The 16,949-nt window shown below is 40.9% G+C and overlaps 1 protein-coding gene across 6 annotated transcripts in view; it reads right to left on the bottom strand.

Moving 5' to 3' along the window:
- CADPS (calcium dependent secretion activator) overlaps nucleotides 1-16,949 on the bottom strand; it is a 484,159-nt gene that overhangs the window by 62,438 nt on the left and 404,772 nt on the right. For 5 of the 6 annotated variants that reach the window (XM_003785525.1, XM_003785526.2, XM_003785527.2 and 2 more), the window contains 2 exons: nucleotides 8,349-8,423; nucleotides 7,374-7,457 (listed from right to left, as the gene is read on the bottom strand). In XM_003785525.1, coding sequence (XP_003785573.1) covers nucleotides 7,374-7,457; nucleotides 8,349-8,423 — 159 coding nt within the window. Of the gene's footprint in view, nucleotides 1-7,373; nucleotides 7,458-8,348; nucleotides 8,424-9,303; nucleotides 9,319-16,949 lie in introns of all 6 variants that reach the window. The other variant, XM_012802483.2, reaches the window with a different exon arrangement.

Here is a 16,949-nt window from a genome sequence, read left to right as displayed (position 1 = left end):
AAAAAAAAAAAAAAAAAAAAAGAAGAAAGAAATTTGACATTGTAAAGAAAATGGATCAATACCTGGAATTATACCCTCTTCCTAGACTTGAAGATATTGGCCTAGGGAAAGATTTTATGAAGAAGACTTCCACAGCAACTACTACAACAAAAATAAACAAATAGGACTTAAACTGAAAAGCTTCTGTACAGCTAAGGAAACAACCACCAAAGCAGAAAAGACAGCCTTCAGAACGGGAAAAGATATTTGCATACTATGAATCAGACAAAAGCTCGATGACTAGTGTCTACAGAGAACTCAAATTAATCAACAAAAAAAGACCAAACAACCCATATATCACTGGGCAAAAGGCATGACTAGAACCTTCTCTAAAGCAGACAGATGAATGGCTAACAAACATATGGAAAAATGCTCATCATCCCTAATCATCAGAGAAATGCAAATCAAAGCTACCCTGATATATCACTTAACCCCAGTTAGAAAAGCCCACATCACAAAGTGTCAAAGCTGCAGATGCTGGCATGGATGTGGAGAGAAGGGAATGCTTGTATACTGCTGGTGAGACTGCAAACTAATACAACTTTTTTGGAAGGAAGTATAGAGAATTCTCAAAGAACTCAAATGAGACCTCCCATTTGATCCTACAATCCCATTACTAGGCATCTACCAGGAAGAAAAAAATGTTTTTATCATAAGGACATTTGCACTAAACTGTTTATCGCAGCTCAACTTATAATTGCTAAAATATGGAAACAACCTAAATGCCCACCAACCCAGGAATGGATTAACAAGCTGTAGTATATGTATGCCATAGAATACTATTTAGCCACTAAAAAGATGGAGATTTTACATCTTTTTTATTAACCTGGCTGGTGGTGTAACACATTCTTCTTAGTAAAGCATCATGAGAATGGAGAAGCAATGGGGCAGGGGAATGAGGGAGTGGGGAGAGGGGAGGAGGAAGGGGCATGGGAGTTCAAAAATAACATGGGGAATAAAAAAGACCACAAACCTGGCCCTGGTTTGGAACAAGGAGCAGGGTCTCTCTATGACCACTCAACTTCTCCAGATTAATGAATTTGGTAAATTACCTGCTTAACACCCTTAATTCCGTACCATGCACAAACTCCTTTATGGTCAGGTGTCTGCCTCACTTTTTAATCTCACCCCTGTCATTTCTCTCCCTCTGCTCTGGCCCGTCCCTGAATCACGAGGAACTTTCAGTTCCCTGAAGGTCTCTGACCTTCCCTTTTTCTTTCAGGTCTTTGTATCTTGGAATACTCTTCATTCTTTTCTTTGCCAGGGGAAATTCTACTTACTTATAAGGTCTCAGCTAAATGTCATTTCCTTCAGTGACCTCCCAGATGAGGCTGGGTCCTTCTGGTCTACAGTTGCTCTACAGTGTAGGAAGTAGTAGACAGGCTCCTTCTCTGTCTCTGAACAGTCACCACCACTCTTGCAAATTACTTGTTGAGAATGTACACTAAAAGGCATCGTTCTTCTTTGCCTAGCACATAGTAGGCACTCATTAAACATATGATGATTGAAGGACTAATGTAAAACTGATGGTTCTCTGGAAAGCACAAAGGAAATAGGAAATTTCGAATGTCCATTATTTTGGTGTTGTTGTAAAACTGGCTGGCTGGTGAGTAAATTATTTATAAAATAATTTTGCTGGTAAGAAGTGAAAAAAAGATAACTCTCTCTCTTAGGAATGATAGTTGGTAGTCTCTGGAAGAATTACTAATTGACTTCATTTGTGGGTTTCTGTTCATCTCTGGAGAATAACATTCTGCCAATAATACAGGAATAAATTTAGGGTAGAGTGTTAGCTGCTAAAACTGTGTGACTTTGGATAAATTACTTAGTGCCCTTCATTAGTAAAATAGGAATAATAATTAAATCTATCACATAGTGTAATTTTGAAGATCAAATGAGAAAAAAAAGCATTTGAATTGCTTAACACAGCGCCTGGCACATAGTATGTGTTTAATAAATAAATACCACCTATTACTACCACAGTTGGTGCTTTTGTCTGAGGCAGGCACCTTCACTGGGAAATGTAGAAGCTGGTTGAGTTCAATGACATGAACTTGGCAGCTGATAATTTGATGATGTTACCCTCTGGAGGGGGATCAAAATCCGTAGCTCCCATCATCAATCCCCACTGTAAAAAGCCCTGGAGTCAAGGCAAAAATAAAACACCTTCAGAGAAAACACTAGGGAACCCCCAGGAACACTCAATCCACTTTAAAACGCATTCCACTCTGTTTCCTGACCAGAATGTTCTGTGAATAGAAGTGAACCCCCCTGATTGAGTGCAGGCTTTTGACCAAGGTAACATTCTTTTTCAGGAGCCCTGTACACAGTCATTTGTACTGATGCCCACCCTTGTCACAGATTTTGGTGGGAAGAAACCTATCTACTTTATTTCATTCTTTTTATTTTTTCTTTCTTTCTTTCTTTTTTTTTTTTTTTTTTCTTTTTAGAGACAAAATCCCACTCTGTCACTCTGGGCAGAGTGCCATGGTGTCATAGCTCACAGCAACTTCAAACTCTTGGGCTCAAAAGATCCTCTTGCCTCAGCCTCCCATGTAGCTGAGACTATAGGTGCCCACCACAATACCTGGCTATGTTTAGACACAGGGTCTTGCTCTTGCTCAGGCTGGTCTCGAACTGCGATCAGGTAATCCATCTGCCTTGGCCTCCCAGGATATTAGGATTATAGGGCTGAAACACCATGCCCAGCCTTACTTTGTTTCCTTTCTAAGTGGCAAAACGACGAGAATGCTGGCAAAAGGAAAATAGGGTGAATGAGGGTAATTTGAGAAAAGGATGACTGGATGAACATACAGGGTGTTTTGGGCTCCTGACAGCTTCCATGTTATGATGTGACCACTCAAATGGATTTGTGTTTCCTGGGAGGATCTTGGCTGAGTTCTAGGGGGCTTCAGAGGACTTGATATAATTATTCCTTTCTGCTTTGGGTTGGGGACTGAGCTCCCCCTATGTCTTCATTCCTCTAAGGAGGCTGAGATTTCAGTGGAGGGAGCACTCAGGTGGAGCTGGGGAGATTACCCTCTCTGAATCTCACTTCCCACATCTGCAGAGGACCATTGCTGGAAAGGAATTATTCCGAGGATTCAATAGGAAAAATACATTTAAAGCACTTACGTTTGTGCCAGGCACTTAGCAAGTGTTTAAGTTGTAGGAGCTGTAGCTCTCACAGTTATTTTAGACTTTCAGATCCATCTAACATAACCATTGTCATATTATAGTGAAAGAAATTAAAAGCTGAGATGTGGTCCCTTGTCCCAGGTCACACAGCTCCTTGGTAAGGGGGTGAAACTGGGTTTCCATCCCAGGTCCCCTTACTCTGAGCTGTCTTTCTTACTGTGCCCCACTGCCTCCTCAGGACTCATTTGGCTCAATTCAGCCCTTCTCTGCAACACAATTCTTGGGCCTTCCCCCTTGAGTCCCCACCAGTAAGTCTCTACCCCCAACATCTACTTCATCTCTAAACTCATGTCAAGTCCAAAATATCCTGCAAGGAAATGCCTCTTCCTTTCCTGCCTCATGGCCAAAGCAGTTGCTGTCCTATCCAAAGGATTCTTCCTTGTCTATATCCTAGGCTGTCTCTTTCAAGTTTGAGGTCACATCTCTTCCACAGAGAGACCCTGCCCAGTCATCCTAGCTGAAGTGACACCACCCTCACCACTTTCTCTGGCCCTCTGGTTTATGTCCTGCGTAATGCTTCCTCCATGGGATAATTTTCTTTCCTTTGATTACTGCCTGTATCCTTTACTAATGGCAAGCTTTAAAAGGGCAGAGACATGTCTCCTTTGCTAATTGCCGTGTTCCTAGCACCTAACACAATACACAACACACAACACACAGATACTCAGTAAATATTAGTTGGGTAATGAGTGAATAAATGAAGGAATTTCAAAACCAGCATATTTGTTAATACCTAGACAGGACTGAGGGAAGCATTTTAGCTTTCTGGGGGAGGGACCTGGGCACCTGTTTGCCCACCTTTTTGGCCTCCTAAAAGAACAGCACAAGGCTACCCACGAGATAAAGACCCTTCCAAACAGGCAGCCCACACAAAAGCACATCTTGTAGTCAAGGAAAATGGGCGGATAGTTGCTAATTGTGTCTTCCAAGCGGGCTGATCTTTCAAAAGTTCAAAAGGCTCCTGCCTCCATAAATCCCAGGCTGCTACTGCTGCTGAGGCTGGTGAGGGAGGAGAGGAGGGTGCACTTGGGCGCATATCGGGCTGGCACGAAGAAGCCACATCTCATCCTCCCTCCTCCCCCTAGCTCCTCTCCAAGAGAGGAAGCAATGCAGATGGAGACGAGAAATAAATATTCCTGCCTGCTCCGTGCCACTGCAGACGTTTTCCAAAATGTCTGGCTTGGACCATGAAATCAAGCCCACCCAGGAAAGGAGGCGCTCAGCGGGAGAAAGAGGGGGAAAGGGTGGCATATTTGTCGATACTCGTCAGCTTTCTGGGGGGCAGAGCACATGGCTCATACTTGGCAGCCCTGGTGAGGTGGGGACGTGGTAAGTGCACAGTAATACTTGAAGAACTGAATCAGAAATGGGAGCAGAATTAAGGAAATGATGCCAGAGCATCACACTATCTCTGTGTCTTTGCAAGGTGTCCGAAGACCCACAGCTGGTTCTTTCATTGGTTTCAAGCTCTTTCCCCAATACCCGCTGCCTCTCTTCAACCTTTTTCTTTTCACTCTATTCCCGGGAAATTAACACAACTGGGCTGCAGGAAGCCTTCAGAGGCCCTTTAGAATTTGGGCAGGAGCTCAGAATCTATGTGTGGAGATATTCCTGCCACCTCTAAGCACAGCTCGCCTTCTCTAATACTGGAATACTGGCAGGAGACAAGAAGATAGGCTGCAAATGATAAGTGGGTGCTTTTGGCCGTGGGATGGCCAAGTGTGTGGGAGAAGTGTCACTAAGAAGGGAAGTTACAGGCCCAGCAACAGGCACCAAGTGTTCTGCATTACGGTGCCTTTGTTAGGCTTTCTGTGAGGCTGCAAAATGTCTCAGGAAAGAGAGATGAGAGGATGGGAATTTCAGCTCGAAAACTCCTACATGAGCTGCTCTGGGTTTTCTTTGTTTCTCACCCTCCTGTGAGACACCTTGTGCCGTGTTCTTGATATTGCTGCCATTGGACACCCTTCCTTTCCTCTTGAAAGTCAGTAATTAGGGTGGGGCCGTTGGCGGATTGGATTCTGATAAAGAGCAGAGGGGCTTTCCCCACTTCCACGGGTTCAAGTCCAGTGCAGTAAAAACAGTTGCTCAAAATGAAAACTCAGAGCAATGCCTTCTGTGGGTGTCAGGGTAACATTTTCCAGAAATGTTGCATTTAATTCTGTCTCTTTTCACCATTTCCACAACTTTACTGAGGAATGAAACATTGTCTAATATTTCCCACTCATGTGCCCTGAATTCTTCTTTATGAATCTCCCCCACTCTCTTGCCCATCTGCCTTCCAGTGTCAGACAATTGCCAGCTGAATCCCACTCTCTCCAGGAAGCCGTTCAGTAGGGGAGAGCTGGCAGGACACCTAGGTTCCTGTCCCCACTCTGCCCATAGCTGTGTGACCTTCGACAAATTACTCCCCCTCTCTGGGCCTTGGTTTCTTTGTGAAAGGAGTGGGTTTGGATAGGTTTTATTTTAGCTGTGATATGCTATGGGTTGTTCTACAGACTGAAATTAGATGGCATTCTTATTGTCACCATCCCCTCCCCCCCTACTTTAGACAATAATCTCCAGAGATTGGGGTCATCACACTCTGGAATTAAGTTTTATCCTTATACCTGGGAAGGTCAGAGCTGCATATAAAAATAAGCTGGACAAACAGATACGTGGATGCTATCTAGAAACTATTTTAAATGTTTTCTGTTTACATTTTCCTTAATTCCTAAAAAGATTAACGTGTGGATTGGAAAAAGATCAAAGTAGGGTATATTTGGAAAGAGGTCATGTGTAAATACATTTGCATCTTACAATAATCATATTCATTACCTTTCATTAACAATAGCTGCCATTGATTGAGATCTGGTATAAGCTAGGATTATGTTAAGCTCTTTTACCTATTACTATTGGGCATTATTATTCTCTCAATAACTCATTATTATTCTTACAACAGCTCTCTATCCATAGAGAAGACATTATCCATCTTCCACTCTCATACAGATCAGAAGACTGAGGCTCAGCAAGAAGGACCCACCTGCTTGGAGCTGGTTATATATTGGTAATAGGATTTGAGCCCAGTTCTGTGGGATTTCAAGGACCGTGACAGGCTATCCAGTACCCTGTGCCTTATCTTGGCATTCAATACCCATCTGTGAGATTTTTTATATAATGAGGCTGCTTTAAAGACCCATAGGCAGTGGGTCCTAAATTGGTTGCCTTTCCTATGGCATTATCAGAGGGAAAGAGATGGTCTCCGAGCCAGCAGGAACCTGCTGTCAGAAACGGCAGGGAAGCATGCAACTGGAGTGCTAGCCTAGCACTGGAAAGCGTGGGAGAACCGGGCCCCTGACCCAGCCCATTTACAGGGGCCATTGCCATTGATCACTTCTCTACAGGAAATAAGGCTGGCTTCTGCCCATATCATCTTCCCCACTTCTATGCCCTTGTCTATTTCTGGCACAGAATCAGAGCCACTTAGAATTTGTAAAAAACTAGATCATCCCCTCCAGAGGTTGCAAATTCACATGGCTCCTGGTTAGGTATTTGTATGAATGAACAGCCAGAATAGGGCTTACAAACACACGTCCAGTCTGTGGAGACCACTGAGATGCAGACTGTTATGCACACATGCAGGTCCCTCTCCCTGAAATACAGACTTCTCTGTTAATTCGCCTGATTTTAAAATGTAGGTAATTAATTCAGTTGAGAAGACCATACTCAACACAGCAAGGACCAACTAAAACATGTTTGCACCTTTACCTGACCCATAGGTGTCTATCTGCAACCTCTAAAATTAATTTGTCGTAATTGCAGATGAGGATATGGTGGGCCACACTAAGTAATTTGCCTGAGATAGCTACGGCAGCGTAGGCAGACAACTGTTCCAATGCACACATCCAGAGACGTGTGTGTACATGCATGTGTGTCCACAAATGGATAGTATACTCACAAATGGAAGAGAAATGACTTGATTACCTGCTGTTATGAAATGCCCTGCTTACTTGCTTAGTGGTAATATTATACACATTAATACTTGACTGTAATTAACACCCATGCACCCCTAACAAAACGACACGATAGCACCCCTCTCTCAACCAAAACCAAAACCGAAGCAAAAGCGAAGCCAGCAACAAAAGCAGCTCTTTACTTACGGTGAATGACAGAAATGAAGAAAACAAAGTCCCTTCATCGTATCTTGACAATTTTGCCAGTACTCCCTCCAAGATAGTAATGAACTAGTAAAGCAGGAAAAAAAGAAAAAAAATTATTATTTCAAACTGTAATTGTTCACAATAAGAACCAACATTGTCTAACCACGCAAAGGCCAGAATTGAGCCCTGTGTTCATTTCTGCATTCTATTATTTGATTCCCGCCTCCAGAGAAAGGAATACACTGCCTTTACATGGAAATATTTGACTTATCCGGCTTTCTCTTCATTATTATGTGATTGCAAATATAGAGTGTTACAGAAGTGCAAAGTGACAAAATATTATTGAGTTGCATATAGCATGCGATAATATTAAATGCACTTTTTAAAATCCAAAACTGCGCAAAGCAGTTTTTACGTTACATATTAGCACTACATTTAATCCAATCTATTTTTATTTGTATTTTATCAGTAATTTGGGGGAAACAGAAGTTTAGCACTGGCAAATATAAATGTCTTTCCATTCAGCATTACTTAGTTAAAATTCTATAATTCATGAGGGTGACTGAAATAGCTTTATCTGACTTTTATGTTTTATTATGACTCTCACTGCATGTGAAACTAGAGGAAAAGGGGTTTTCATAATGGCAGAATTCCTCATTACCGTTTAACTTTCTGTATTTAAAAATTTAACTTTGTCAGTGCTGAAAAACAAAACAAACATTTCCCAAATAACCTAGTGCAACGTTTGGGGACAAATTCTTATTAAGTTAACATATGCCACTTCATCAGTTTATCTTCAAACGGCTTGAGATGATCGGAAAATCATTTAGAGATGAGCCTGGATGAGGTACAATCTTGTTTCCTGAGAGACACAAGTGTACAGCTCAACTTTTTAACGTGTTACATTTTCATGGAAATGCAGACATAGCAAAGCAGTGTTCACAATGAAACATTTCACCTGAGGCTGAAGGTTACCTTTGCAACCAAGAGTGTTATCATTTCCTTAACAGTTTCTTCAATTAGTTCGTCTATTTTTGAATGGTACTGATGCTAAAGAACACAGAAAGACAAATATTAGCATGTTGGGAAGGTGATGGCATTGCACCCATCACTAAGTTTTAGACAATGTGCTTTATAAATAAAGCCTGGCCTGCAGACCCAGTTTATTTCCGTAGTCCCAGAAGTAGCTATAAGACCCTGATTCCAGGTCTTTGATGAAGAGAGGGTTGAAGCTCTCAAAAAATTTTTACTAGGCTCATGGTTCTTCACCCAAGGCTTTCGATGCCCTTCATGTATGTAGACAATAGATAGACCTTTGCAAAGAGCATGTGTAGAGGACTTAACAGCCTAGCAGTGTGTTGATCTGGATATTAAGCAGATTAATAAAGCAAAGTACCATCATGATTTATATAGGGAATGAAAAAATATCTTTGGAAAACTGCTCAGGGATGCTTAGATAGAGGAATTGTTCCAAAGGGAATTTGACCAAGATACTGTGACTGATTTTGCAAAAACTGTTCCAAAACCTTGAGGTACTTTGGGTGACTGCCCCAGAGCTCCCCAATTTTATCTTCAGGTATTGACTCAGTATTGAGGCAAAGTGTCTCTTTCTGAATCCTCGTGGTCAACCCCTCATTTCCTTCATTCATTGAAAAGCAGACCCAGGCTCACAGCCTGTACTGAGACTGCTGCTAAGTTTTTAAATTTTTCTAACGCGGCTGTCGATTAAATTTAAATAGTAGAGTGAAAACAAACAGAAATCTGCTGTAAATGCCAGGGAAAAAGGGAAAGTGATGTCAACACAAAATATTATATGCCAGCTCGTTGAATTTATTAGATCATTTTAGTATCCACTTGAAATTATTCCACATTTCCTTTACAAAAAATAACAATGCAAAACATTGTTATTTGAAAAGGGAAATGCACTTACCCACTCTTTAGCAAACTTTCAGAAGGATGATTAATTAGGAACAGAAAAAAAAGGAACAGTGCAAATAAAAATTAGGACAAAAGGACACATGAGAAGATAAAAATTAAATAAAACATCCATAAAGCTATGTAAATACACTGAAATAAGCCATAGTAATATGGTCTAACATTCTGATTAATATTTATGTTAAATATTCTGATTTAATCAGAATTGTTATGAGTGAGCAAAGGGATGTGAATTAGGTTAATTCGTAGGGAAGGTTGGTTTGTAGTTGGAAGACCTGGATGGGGTCCCAGTGCAAACTTGGGGGGTTATGCTGCCTATGAAAACTTACCTCAGTTTCCTTATCTGTAAAAACCAAAACAGATAATAAAATCATCACCCTGTACTAATAAGAAGGGGGAAGCCAGTACAAATTGCTGAATTTGAAAAGGGAAAAAGGTCATTCCTGCATAAAGATTTTTATGTGTCTGTTTTATTATAATTGTTTTAAAAACCAATGCCCAAGCCCTTTCCCGGCAGTCATGCCTTAGGCTCATGGGTCTCTGTTTTACAGATCAAGTGAGGGTCCAGATATGAAACATTTTGTCAGCTATAGTTAGAATTCAAATGTTATTATTTGTTCAAGCCCATCAAGAAGAGTAGAGAAAGATGATCTTATTACTTAGTCATTTCATCCAGTTTCATTTTAGTTTATTAGAGGAAAGACAACAAAGCACACAGTCCATATTGTATAGCCCTGATAAACCAGAATCCATGTCGGCTATATGGCTAGATTCGAAAAAGGATCAACTCCTAAGTGGCATAAACCTGAAGCTAAATGCAAAAAAAAAAAAAAAAGAAAAAAGAAAAAAGAAAAAAGTTGTCTGCAGAATTCTCTGCTAAAAACACAAATGAAGATTTCAGAGCAAAAGAATTCAGAAATATTGACAGGGCTCCAAATTCATTTTTAGGTCTTGAAATAAGATCCAGAACCACATGCTTACTTTCTCTCCTCACGTGACTGCCTCACTCTACAAGGTTTTCTTCGGGTTGCTATAAATGATTCACATTTATTAATTATGGGATTTAACAAAATCGGAATAACTATGTGCAAAATGATACATTATGGAATATTAAATAAAGGCTTCCTAATCAATCAAAGAATATCACTGAGAATAGAAACATTCTCTTGAAAAACTTGGCTAAAATGGCACACAGGCAAAAGCAAATGTTCTCCACACACCAAGAATGATGTCGGGTCTTGGTTTAAAGAGCTAATAATGTCATTCTTTCTCCCAAGAGAAATAAGATTCCTCTTCAGGTGTCAGGGAACTTCAAACTCTTTCACATGGAGACACAGGGACTTAAGGAGCTGAAGTGGCTTATGGGAATCTCTTCCCACCTTCAACTTTCCCATGCCAACTTGGTACTACCTTCTCTCCAGGTCGTCTCACTGTTTTTCCCTATTATACAAATATTATAATCTCTACCTTTCTTCTGTGATAGCGAACATTTTTTTTCTGCATATTTTCTGCATATAAAAACAGTGTTTTGATGTGACTATTCTGCCTCTTAACTTCCAGGGGAAACTCGCATGTCAACCTCTGTTGGTTTATTTTCCTCATTTTGCAATGGGGCTAGAACTGCCACTGTTGTGAAATCAGATTCACCTAACCGAGGAATAAAATAATGCCTGGAAATATGCCTCAGAAACTTAACCTTGCTACGTGGCAGTTTTATCACTACTACTGCTATGTATGTATACAATTCTCTAAACTTGCCTAAGATCTCTGTATTTTATTATATGTAAATGATGCCTCAATTTAAATAAAACCTACTTTGGGGAAGATAGAACAGAGCAATAATACTCTGCTTACCAAGTAGCAAAGGGGAAAATATCAAAGCAGCTCCCATGTTTATTTATTATATGAATCCCTTTTGCCAGTTATTTCCTGATAGGTGAAACTTACTGGATTAACTTGCTTTTTGGAGCAATAGTGAGTACTCTGCCTTCACTCTTTGCTTGTTTGGGGGAGACATATTGTTCTATGCAGATGTGAAACTCCACAAAGGTGTATACATACTGTTGGAGCATCTTTTAATTAGAATCTCTCTACCAGATTATTTTGTTATAAAATCTCTTGCTATCTGCTTGACTAATCCTACCTGCATCCTAATATGGGTACGAAGAGGGATCGTTCCCATTTTCTAGTCCTCCCTGATGACCTTCTTAGATCAACTTGCCCTACACCCCTAACTTACATCTACGGCCCCCAATTATGGTGATAGCTGCTCAGGGAACAACTAAGCTTCAATTGCATAGAGAGTTTAGTGAGTTCTCTTTCGCTTCTGAGGAGCTAAACTGCAAATTCACAACCACTACGTGGAAATCACTCCACTTGACTTTCTGTGCTGTGCGTTTTGTCTTGCCATAGAACAGATTGTGTGTATGTTGTCTTTCTTTTAAGACCATCTGACCTTGGAAATGAGATGAAAACAGACTAGACCAAGTGAGAAACTATTTAATACACAATTTCCTCTCTATGGGTACTTCACAAATTTTAATGAAAAAAATAAATATGATAGAAAAGTATGGTTAACAAATGTTTCAACAGCTGCCTTTAGATGTGACATTACCCATTGATGAAATTCAGGAAGTGATCTTAAAATTGGAGATTGTATCATCTGGCCAGTATGTAGTCTAAGCCGGGTTGAAGGAGCTGAAATTCAGGGGAGGATTGCAACTAGAGATTTGTATTAGTAACTGGATCTATAATACAGGCTTCATAGCCAATTCTCACAAAGAGCAAACTACATAAAAACATTGAACTTCCACCTAGTCTTATACCAAGTTTAGGATGTTTTTAGTCATTCTTGGTCAATCTCATTTTAAACAACTCAGTTTTACTGTGGAGATGAATATCCCCATTTTTCACAAAGTGAAAAAAGGTCAAGGAGGGGACGTTTCCACATGACCTTCCCCCTGAAGTTCTCCATTTATCACAGCCACCGTGCTGAGCACTCAGAGGAATTACACAGAGAGGGCACCAAAATATAGATGCACATCTTAAGAGATGCTATCTACATATTACTTTTCAACGTTGAACTGAAGACACTGTTACTGTCAAGTGTGCCTAGACATGCTACACACATCCAATTTGTACATTTTTGAAAATGACTGATTTTACTTCCAACAAGATTGCTTCAAATGTGTACACATTTTCTTTTGCATCCCTGGTATATACAGACAATTATGTCTGGCTATATTCTCATTGTCCTCAGCCACTTGGCATTCTAATAAAGGCCCCACCTCCCACAAGTCAGCCACTTACAGCAGATCTCTTTAGCATGGCTCAGAATGAGAATCAGATGAGAACACAGTATTGGATGGACCCTTAATAAAGATAGTTAATCGGCTCAGCACCTGTGGCTCAAGCGGCTAAGGCACCAGCCACATACACCTAAAGTGGTGGGTTCGAATCCCCGGCCCAGGCCCACCAAACAACAATGATGGCTGCAACCAAAAAATGGCCAGGCGTTGTGGTGGGCGCCTGTAGTCCCAGCTACTTGGGAGACTGAGGCAGGAGACTCGCTTGAGCCCAGGAGTTGGAGGTTGCTGTCAGCATGATGCCATGGCACTCTACCCAAGGGGATAGCTTGAGGCTCCGTCTCAAAAAAAAAAAAAAATTGAAAAAAAAATTGATAAAAAAAAGATAGTTAATCTAGGGGTGCATGTACTATTTTGGGAAAACCAAGAACGTTTTGCCTCAATTACTATTTTCACTAAAAAACCCAAACTAAGAAAGCAATGTTGAGTTGGACGTGGGGAATACATGTAGTCTTTTCTACTTTATCAGATAGAACAACATCCAGAAAAAAATAGATACTGTGCTTTAGCATTAAAAATGTTACTACTTAATGAAACGTTTTATTCTTACAACCAGAAGTTAGGGGACCTTATTCTCAATTTTGACAAGCTACATATTTCCCAAAGGTTATAGTATGGTTATCAGAGAAGGTGACTGGCTCAAGGTCACAGAGTATAGTAGCTTAAGTCTACAGTCTGTAGAAAGCTGTGAGTAAACCACTAGACAACTTACTCTTCTAGGAAGCCAGACTCCAAGGTTAAGCCAAGGTCATTCTACTTTAGCACAGAATGGATTCAAGGCAGAGATAAAAGACAGGGTCGACTGTTGTGATAAAAGTCAAGTTCACATACCTCCACCTGGGGTCTGTGGTTTAATGTAAGGAAGTCCACAGGTCTCATGAAATTGTGTGGAAGTCCTTTTTTTCCCTCTGGGAGATGAATCCATAACCTTTGTAACATTCTCAGATTTTGTGACAAAAACTTCCTTACTCCCACTACTCTCCCTAAACACGCAGCTCAAAGAGAAAAAAGTTAAGATCAGAGTGACTTGTTTGGAAGAATTCTTTACTGATCTGACTAGGTATGTGGGAACTTTCTAAACATGGTTATAATTTAAGTAACATGGAGTGGGTCCATGAAAACCGCTGAGGGGACAGGGATGCCAGTCTGATCATGCCAACCCTTCTTCACCCTGGACTGGGGCTATCCTTGGGAAAATTCATTTTAAATGTTCATCTCAAGAAGTTCTAAGAGGAAATAGATAAGTTGGACTTCATCAAACTTAAAATTTTTTGTGCCTTCGAGGATGCTACCAAGAAAGTGGAAAAGAAAAACCCATAGAATGGTAGAAAATAGTTGAAAATCCCATATACCCATATGATTGTGGTGATACAAAGAACCCTTCATACTCAACAATAAAAAGACAAATAGTCCAATTTGTAAAAGATGGGCAAAGGGGCAGCACCTGTGGCTCAGTGGGTAGGGCGCCAGCCCCATAGACTGAGGGTGGTGAGTTCAAACCTGGCCCTGGTCAAACTGCAACAAAAAAATAGCTGAGTGTTCTGGTGGGCACCTGTAGTCCCAGCTATTTTTTGTTGCAGTTTGACCAGGGCCAGGTTTGAACCCACCACCCTGGGGAGGCTGAGATAAGAGAATCGCCTAAGCCCAGGAGTTGGAGGTTGCTGTGAGCGTGTGACACCACAGCACTTTGCTGAGGGTGACAAAGTGAAACTCTGTCTCTACAAAGAAAAAAAAAATGGGCAGAGGATTTGAATAGATATTTCTTCAAAAAATATACAATGGCCAATAAGTGCATGAAAAAATGCTAACCATCACTGTAAATCAAAAAACACAAGCGGTACCCCTCCACATACACTAAGATGGCTTCAATAAAAACAGATAGTAAGTATTAACTAAGATGTGAAGAATCAGATTTTTCATACATAGCTGGTGGGAATGTAAAATGGTATATCCACTTTGGAAAACAAATCGGTAGTTCCTAAGCTAAGCACAGAGTAATTTGACCCAGCAAATCTGCCTTTTTCGGTAGATACATAGGAGAGTGGAAAACACCAGTGCACAGGGAAACTGGTGCTGAACGTTTGAATGTTTGCGGCAGCATTATTCATGATAACTGAAAAAATGGACACAATTCAAATGTCCATCAATAGATGAATGGATAAACAAAATGTGGGACAGCCACACGAGAGGATACAATTCGGCAATTAAAAGGAAACACCAATGCCTGCTATGGCAGGGATGAATCTTAAAACATCCTGCTAAAAGAAGGAAGCCAGACACGAAAGGGCATGACCAGGTACTGCACGGCTGTATTTATACGAAGTATTAAGAACAGACAAATCTTTAGAAACAGAAAGTAGATTGGTGGTTACCTCGTCCTGGAGAGGATTGACTATGAATGGATACTTGGTGTTTCTTTCAGGTGATGCAAGTGTCCTAAAATTGACTCTGGTGATAGTTGCACAACTGGGAACAGACTAAAACTCTGAAATCATGCACCTTAAAAGGGGTGGACTTTACAGGTGTGTAAATTATATCTCAAAAAAAAAAAAAAAAAAGAGAGAAAGAAAGAAAAGAAACTTCAGGGGAGAAAAATTAAGGAGGGATAAGATTCTGGAATATATGAACTGAAAGGGATCTTAATGAACTTTCAGTATCATCAAAAACAGGGCTCTTAAAGTGAGCGCTGTGAAGCCTAAGAGAATGCTTAGATTGAGAAGCTCTGGTGGGTGCTTAGCAGTGAAAAGACACAGGGCTGGAGAGCAGCTCGGAAGCTTGGCCCCTAGGTCATTCTTCCTAGACCCCTTGCTGCCCTCCAGCTATCACCCCCCAGCTCTATTTTTATTTATTTCACATGATGGCCTTCTTGGTATTGTCTGAAGAACTGATTTTGCTGCTAAAAACAGCCTGAATGAAGTAGACTAGCTCTCATTTTACAGATAAGGAAACTGAGGCTCACAGAGGCTGAGTAACTTGTCAAACTCCAGTTTGCAGCTCAGCCAGGGGCAGAATCCTGGTGTCTGAACACTCAACCCAGATCTTCCCCAAGGGGATGATCCTGCCTGCCTGACAGGATCTTAACTTGGTTTTAGATAGTGAGGCTCCAGATCAGTGGTTCTCAAAGTGAGGTCTCTGGAGGAGTCAGCAGCAGCAGTATCACCAGGGAATTTACCAGAAATGCAAATAAATTCTCAGACCACTCCTCAGCCCTATTTGAAACTCTTGGGCTGAGACGCCATGATCTGGGAGTTAAGGTGCTCTCTAGATGAGTCTAATGCCCATTGAAATTTGAGAACCACTGCTCCAGATCATTCACATGAGCAAAAGGTGCCAGGAAAGAGAGCCGAGGGTCCCCTGTATGGGACTCCAGTGCCTAGAATATAATCCCCAGGGAAAGGGCCTCAAGAAAAAATCAGGAGCAGAAGTCAAGCAGGGTGGGGGTGGGGGCTGAGGAAGCTGCCTTATGGGGAAAACAAAGTTGGAGGTGATCTTGCCAGGAAGAGAACACCACCAACCCACATTTAAAAATGGAAGGTGCTGAAAGAGAAAATAAATAACGAATAAGGAGCAAATATAATTTAGTAAAAATTCTGAACATGTAAGGCTGGTATCGAAAGATCTGATTTAGGAGCAATTTATGCCAATTGGCAACAACATAGAGTTGCCAGAAATGTTTCTGAATTAATTCTAAATTGGTATATGAATATCTAGCTGGCTTAAGGCCATCAGAGAAAAATGATCATGATAGTCTTTAATCAAGCCCAAGTAGCTGTTTCCTTCTCCTTTACATTTTAAATACCGCTTTGGAATTGCAAACTTAGCAAAGGACTAAACTTTTGGTCAGGGAAGATTCACAATCAACCCCGTGTAAGGAGAATTGAAAGTCTGCAATATTTTTGTAAATTCAGAACCTGCTGGCTGGGGATTGGGCAGAAGGGTAATTTAACATCATGCATCCTGGAAGGTGTTCGATGCAAGAAAGAACTCTCCTGCTGTCCAGATGTTCGCAGCGATAAAAAAATGCACTTTAAATGTGAAAATGACTTGCATTCTGGCAAACACAGATCAGTTGGAGATACCGGCCTAATAAACAAGGTCGTCAAACATCATTTAGCTATAACCTAATAACAACCTAAGGATATGGGGAGGGTGGAGGGAGGGTGGAGGGAGGGGGGAGAGGGTGGAGGGAGAGGGATTCGAGGGTTCACTTCTGTGGTTCATCTTGCAAGGGTACAAGTGAATCTTTCTATGAGTAGAATATGAATGTTTTGACATA

The sequence above is a fragment of the Otolemur garnettii genome, unplaced genomic scaffold (assembly GCF_000181295.1).
Source record: "Otolemur garnettii isolate 467f Iridium unplaced genomic scaffold, OtoGar3 scaffold00015, whole genome shotgun sequence".
NCBI classification, from domain to species: Eukaryota; Metazoa; Chordata; class Mammalia; order Primates; family Galagidae; genus Otolemur; species Otolemur garnettii.
The sequence above is the reverse complement of the archived record's forward strand: the minus strand, read 5'-3'. Positions and strand labels throughout refer to the sequence as shown.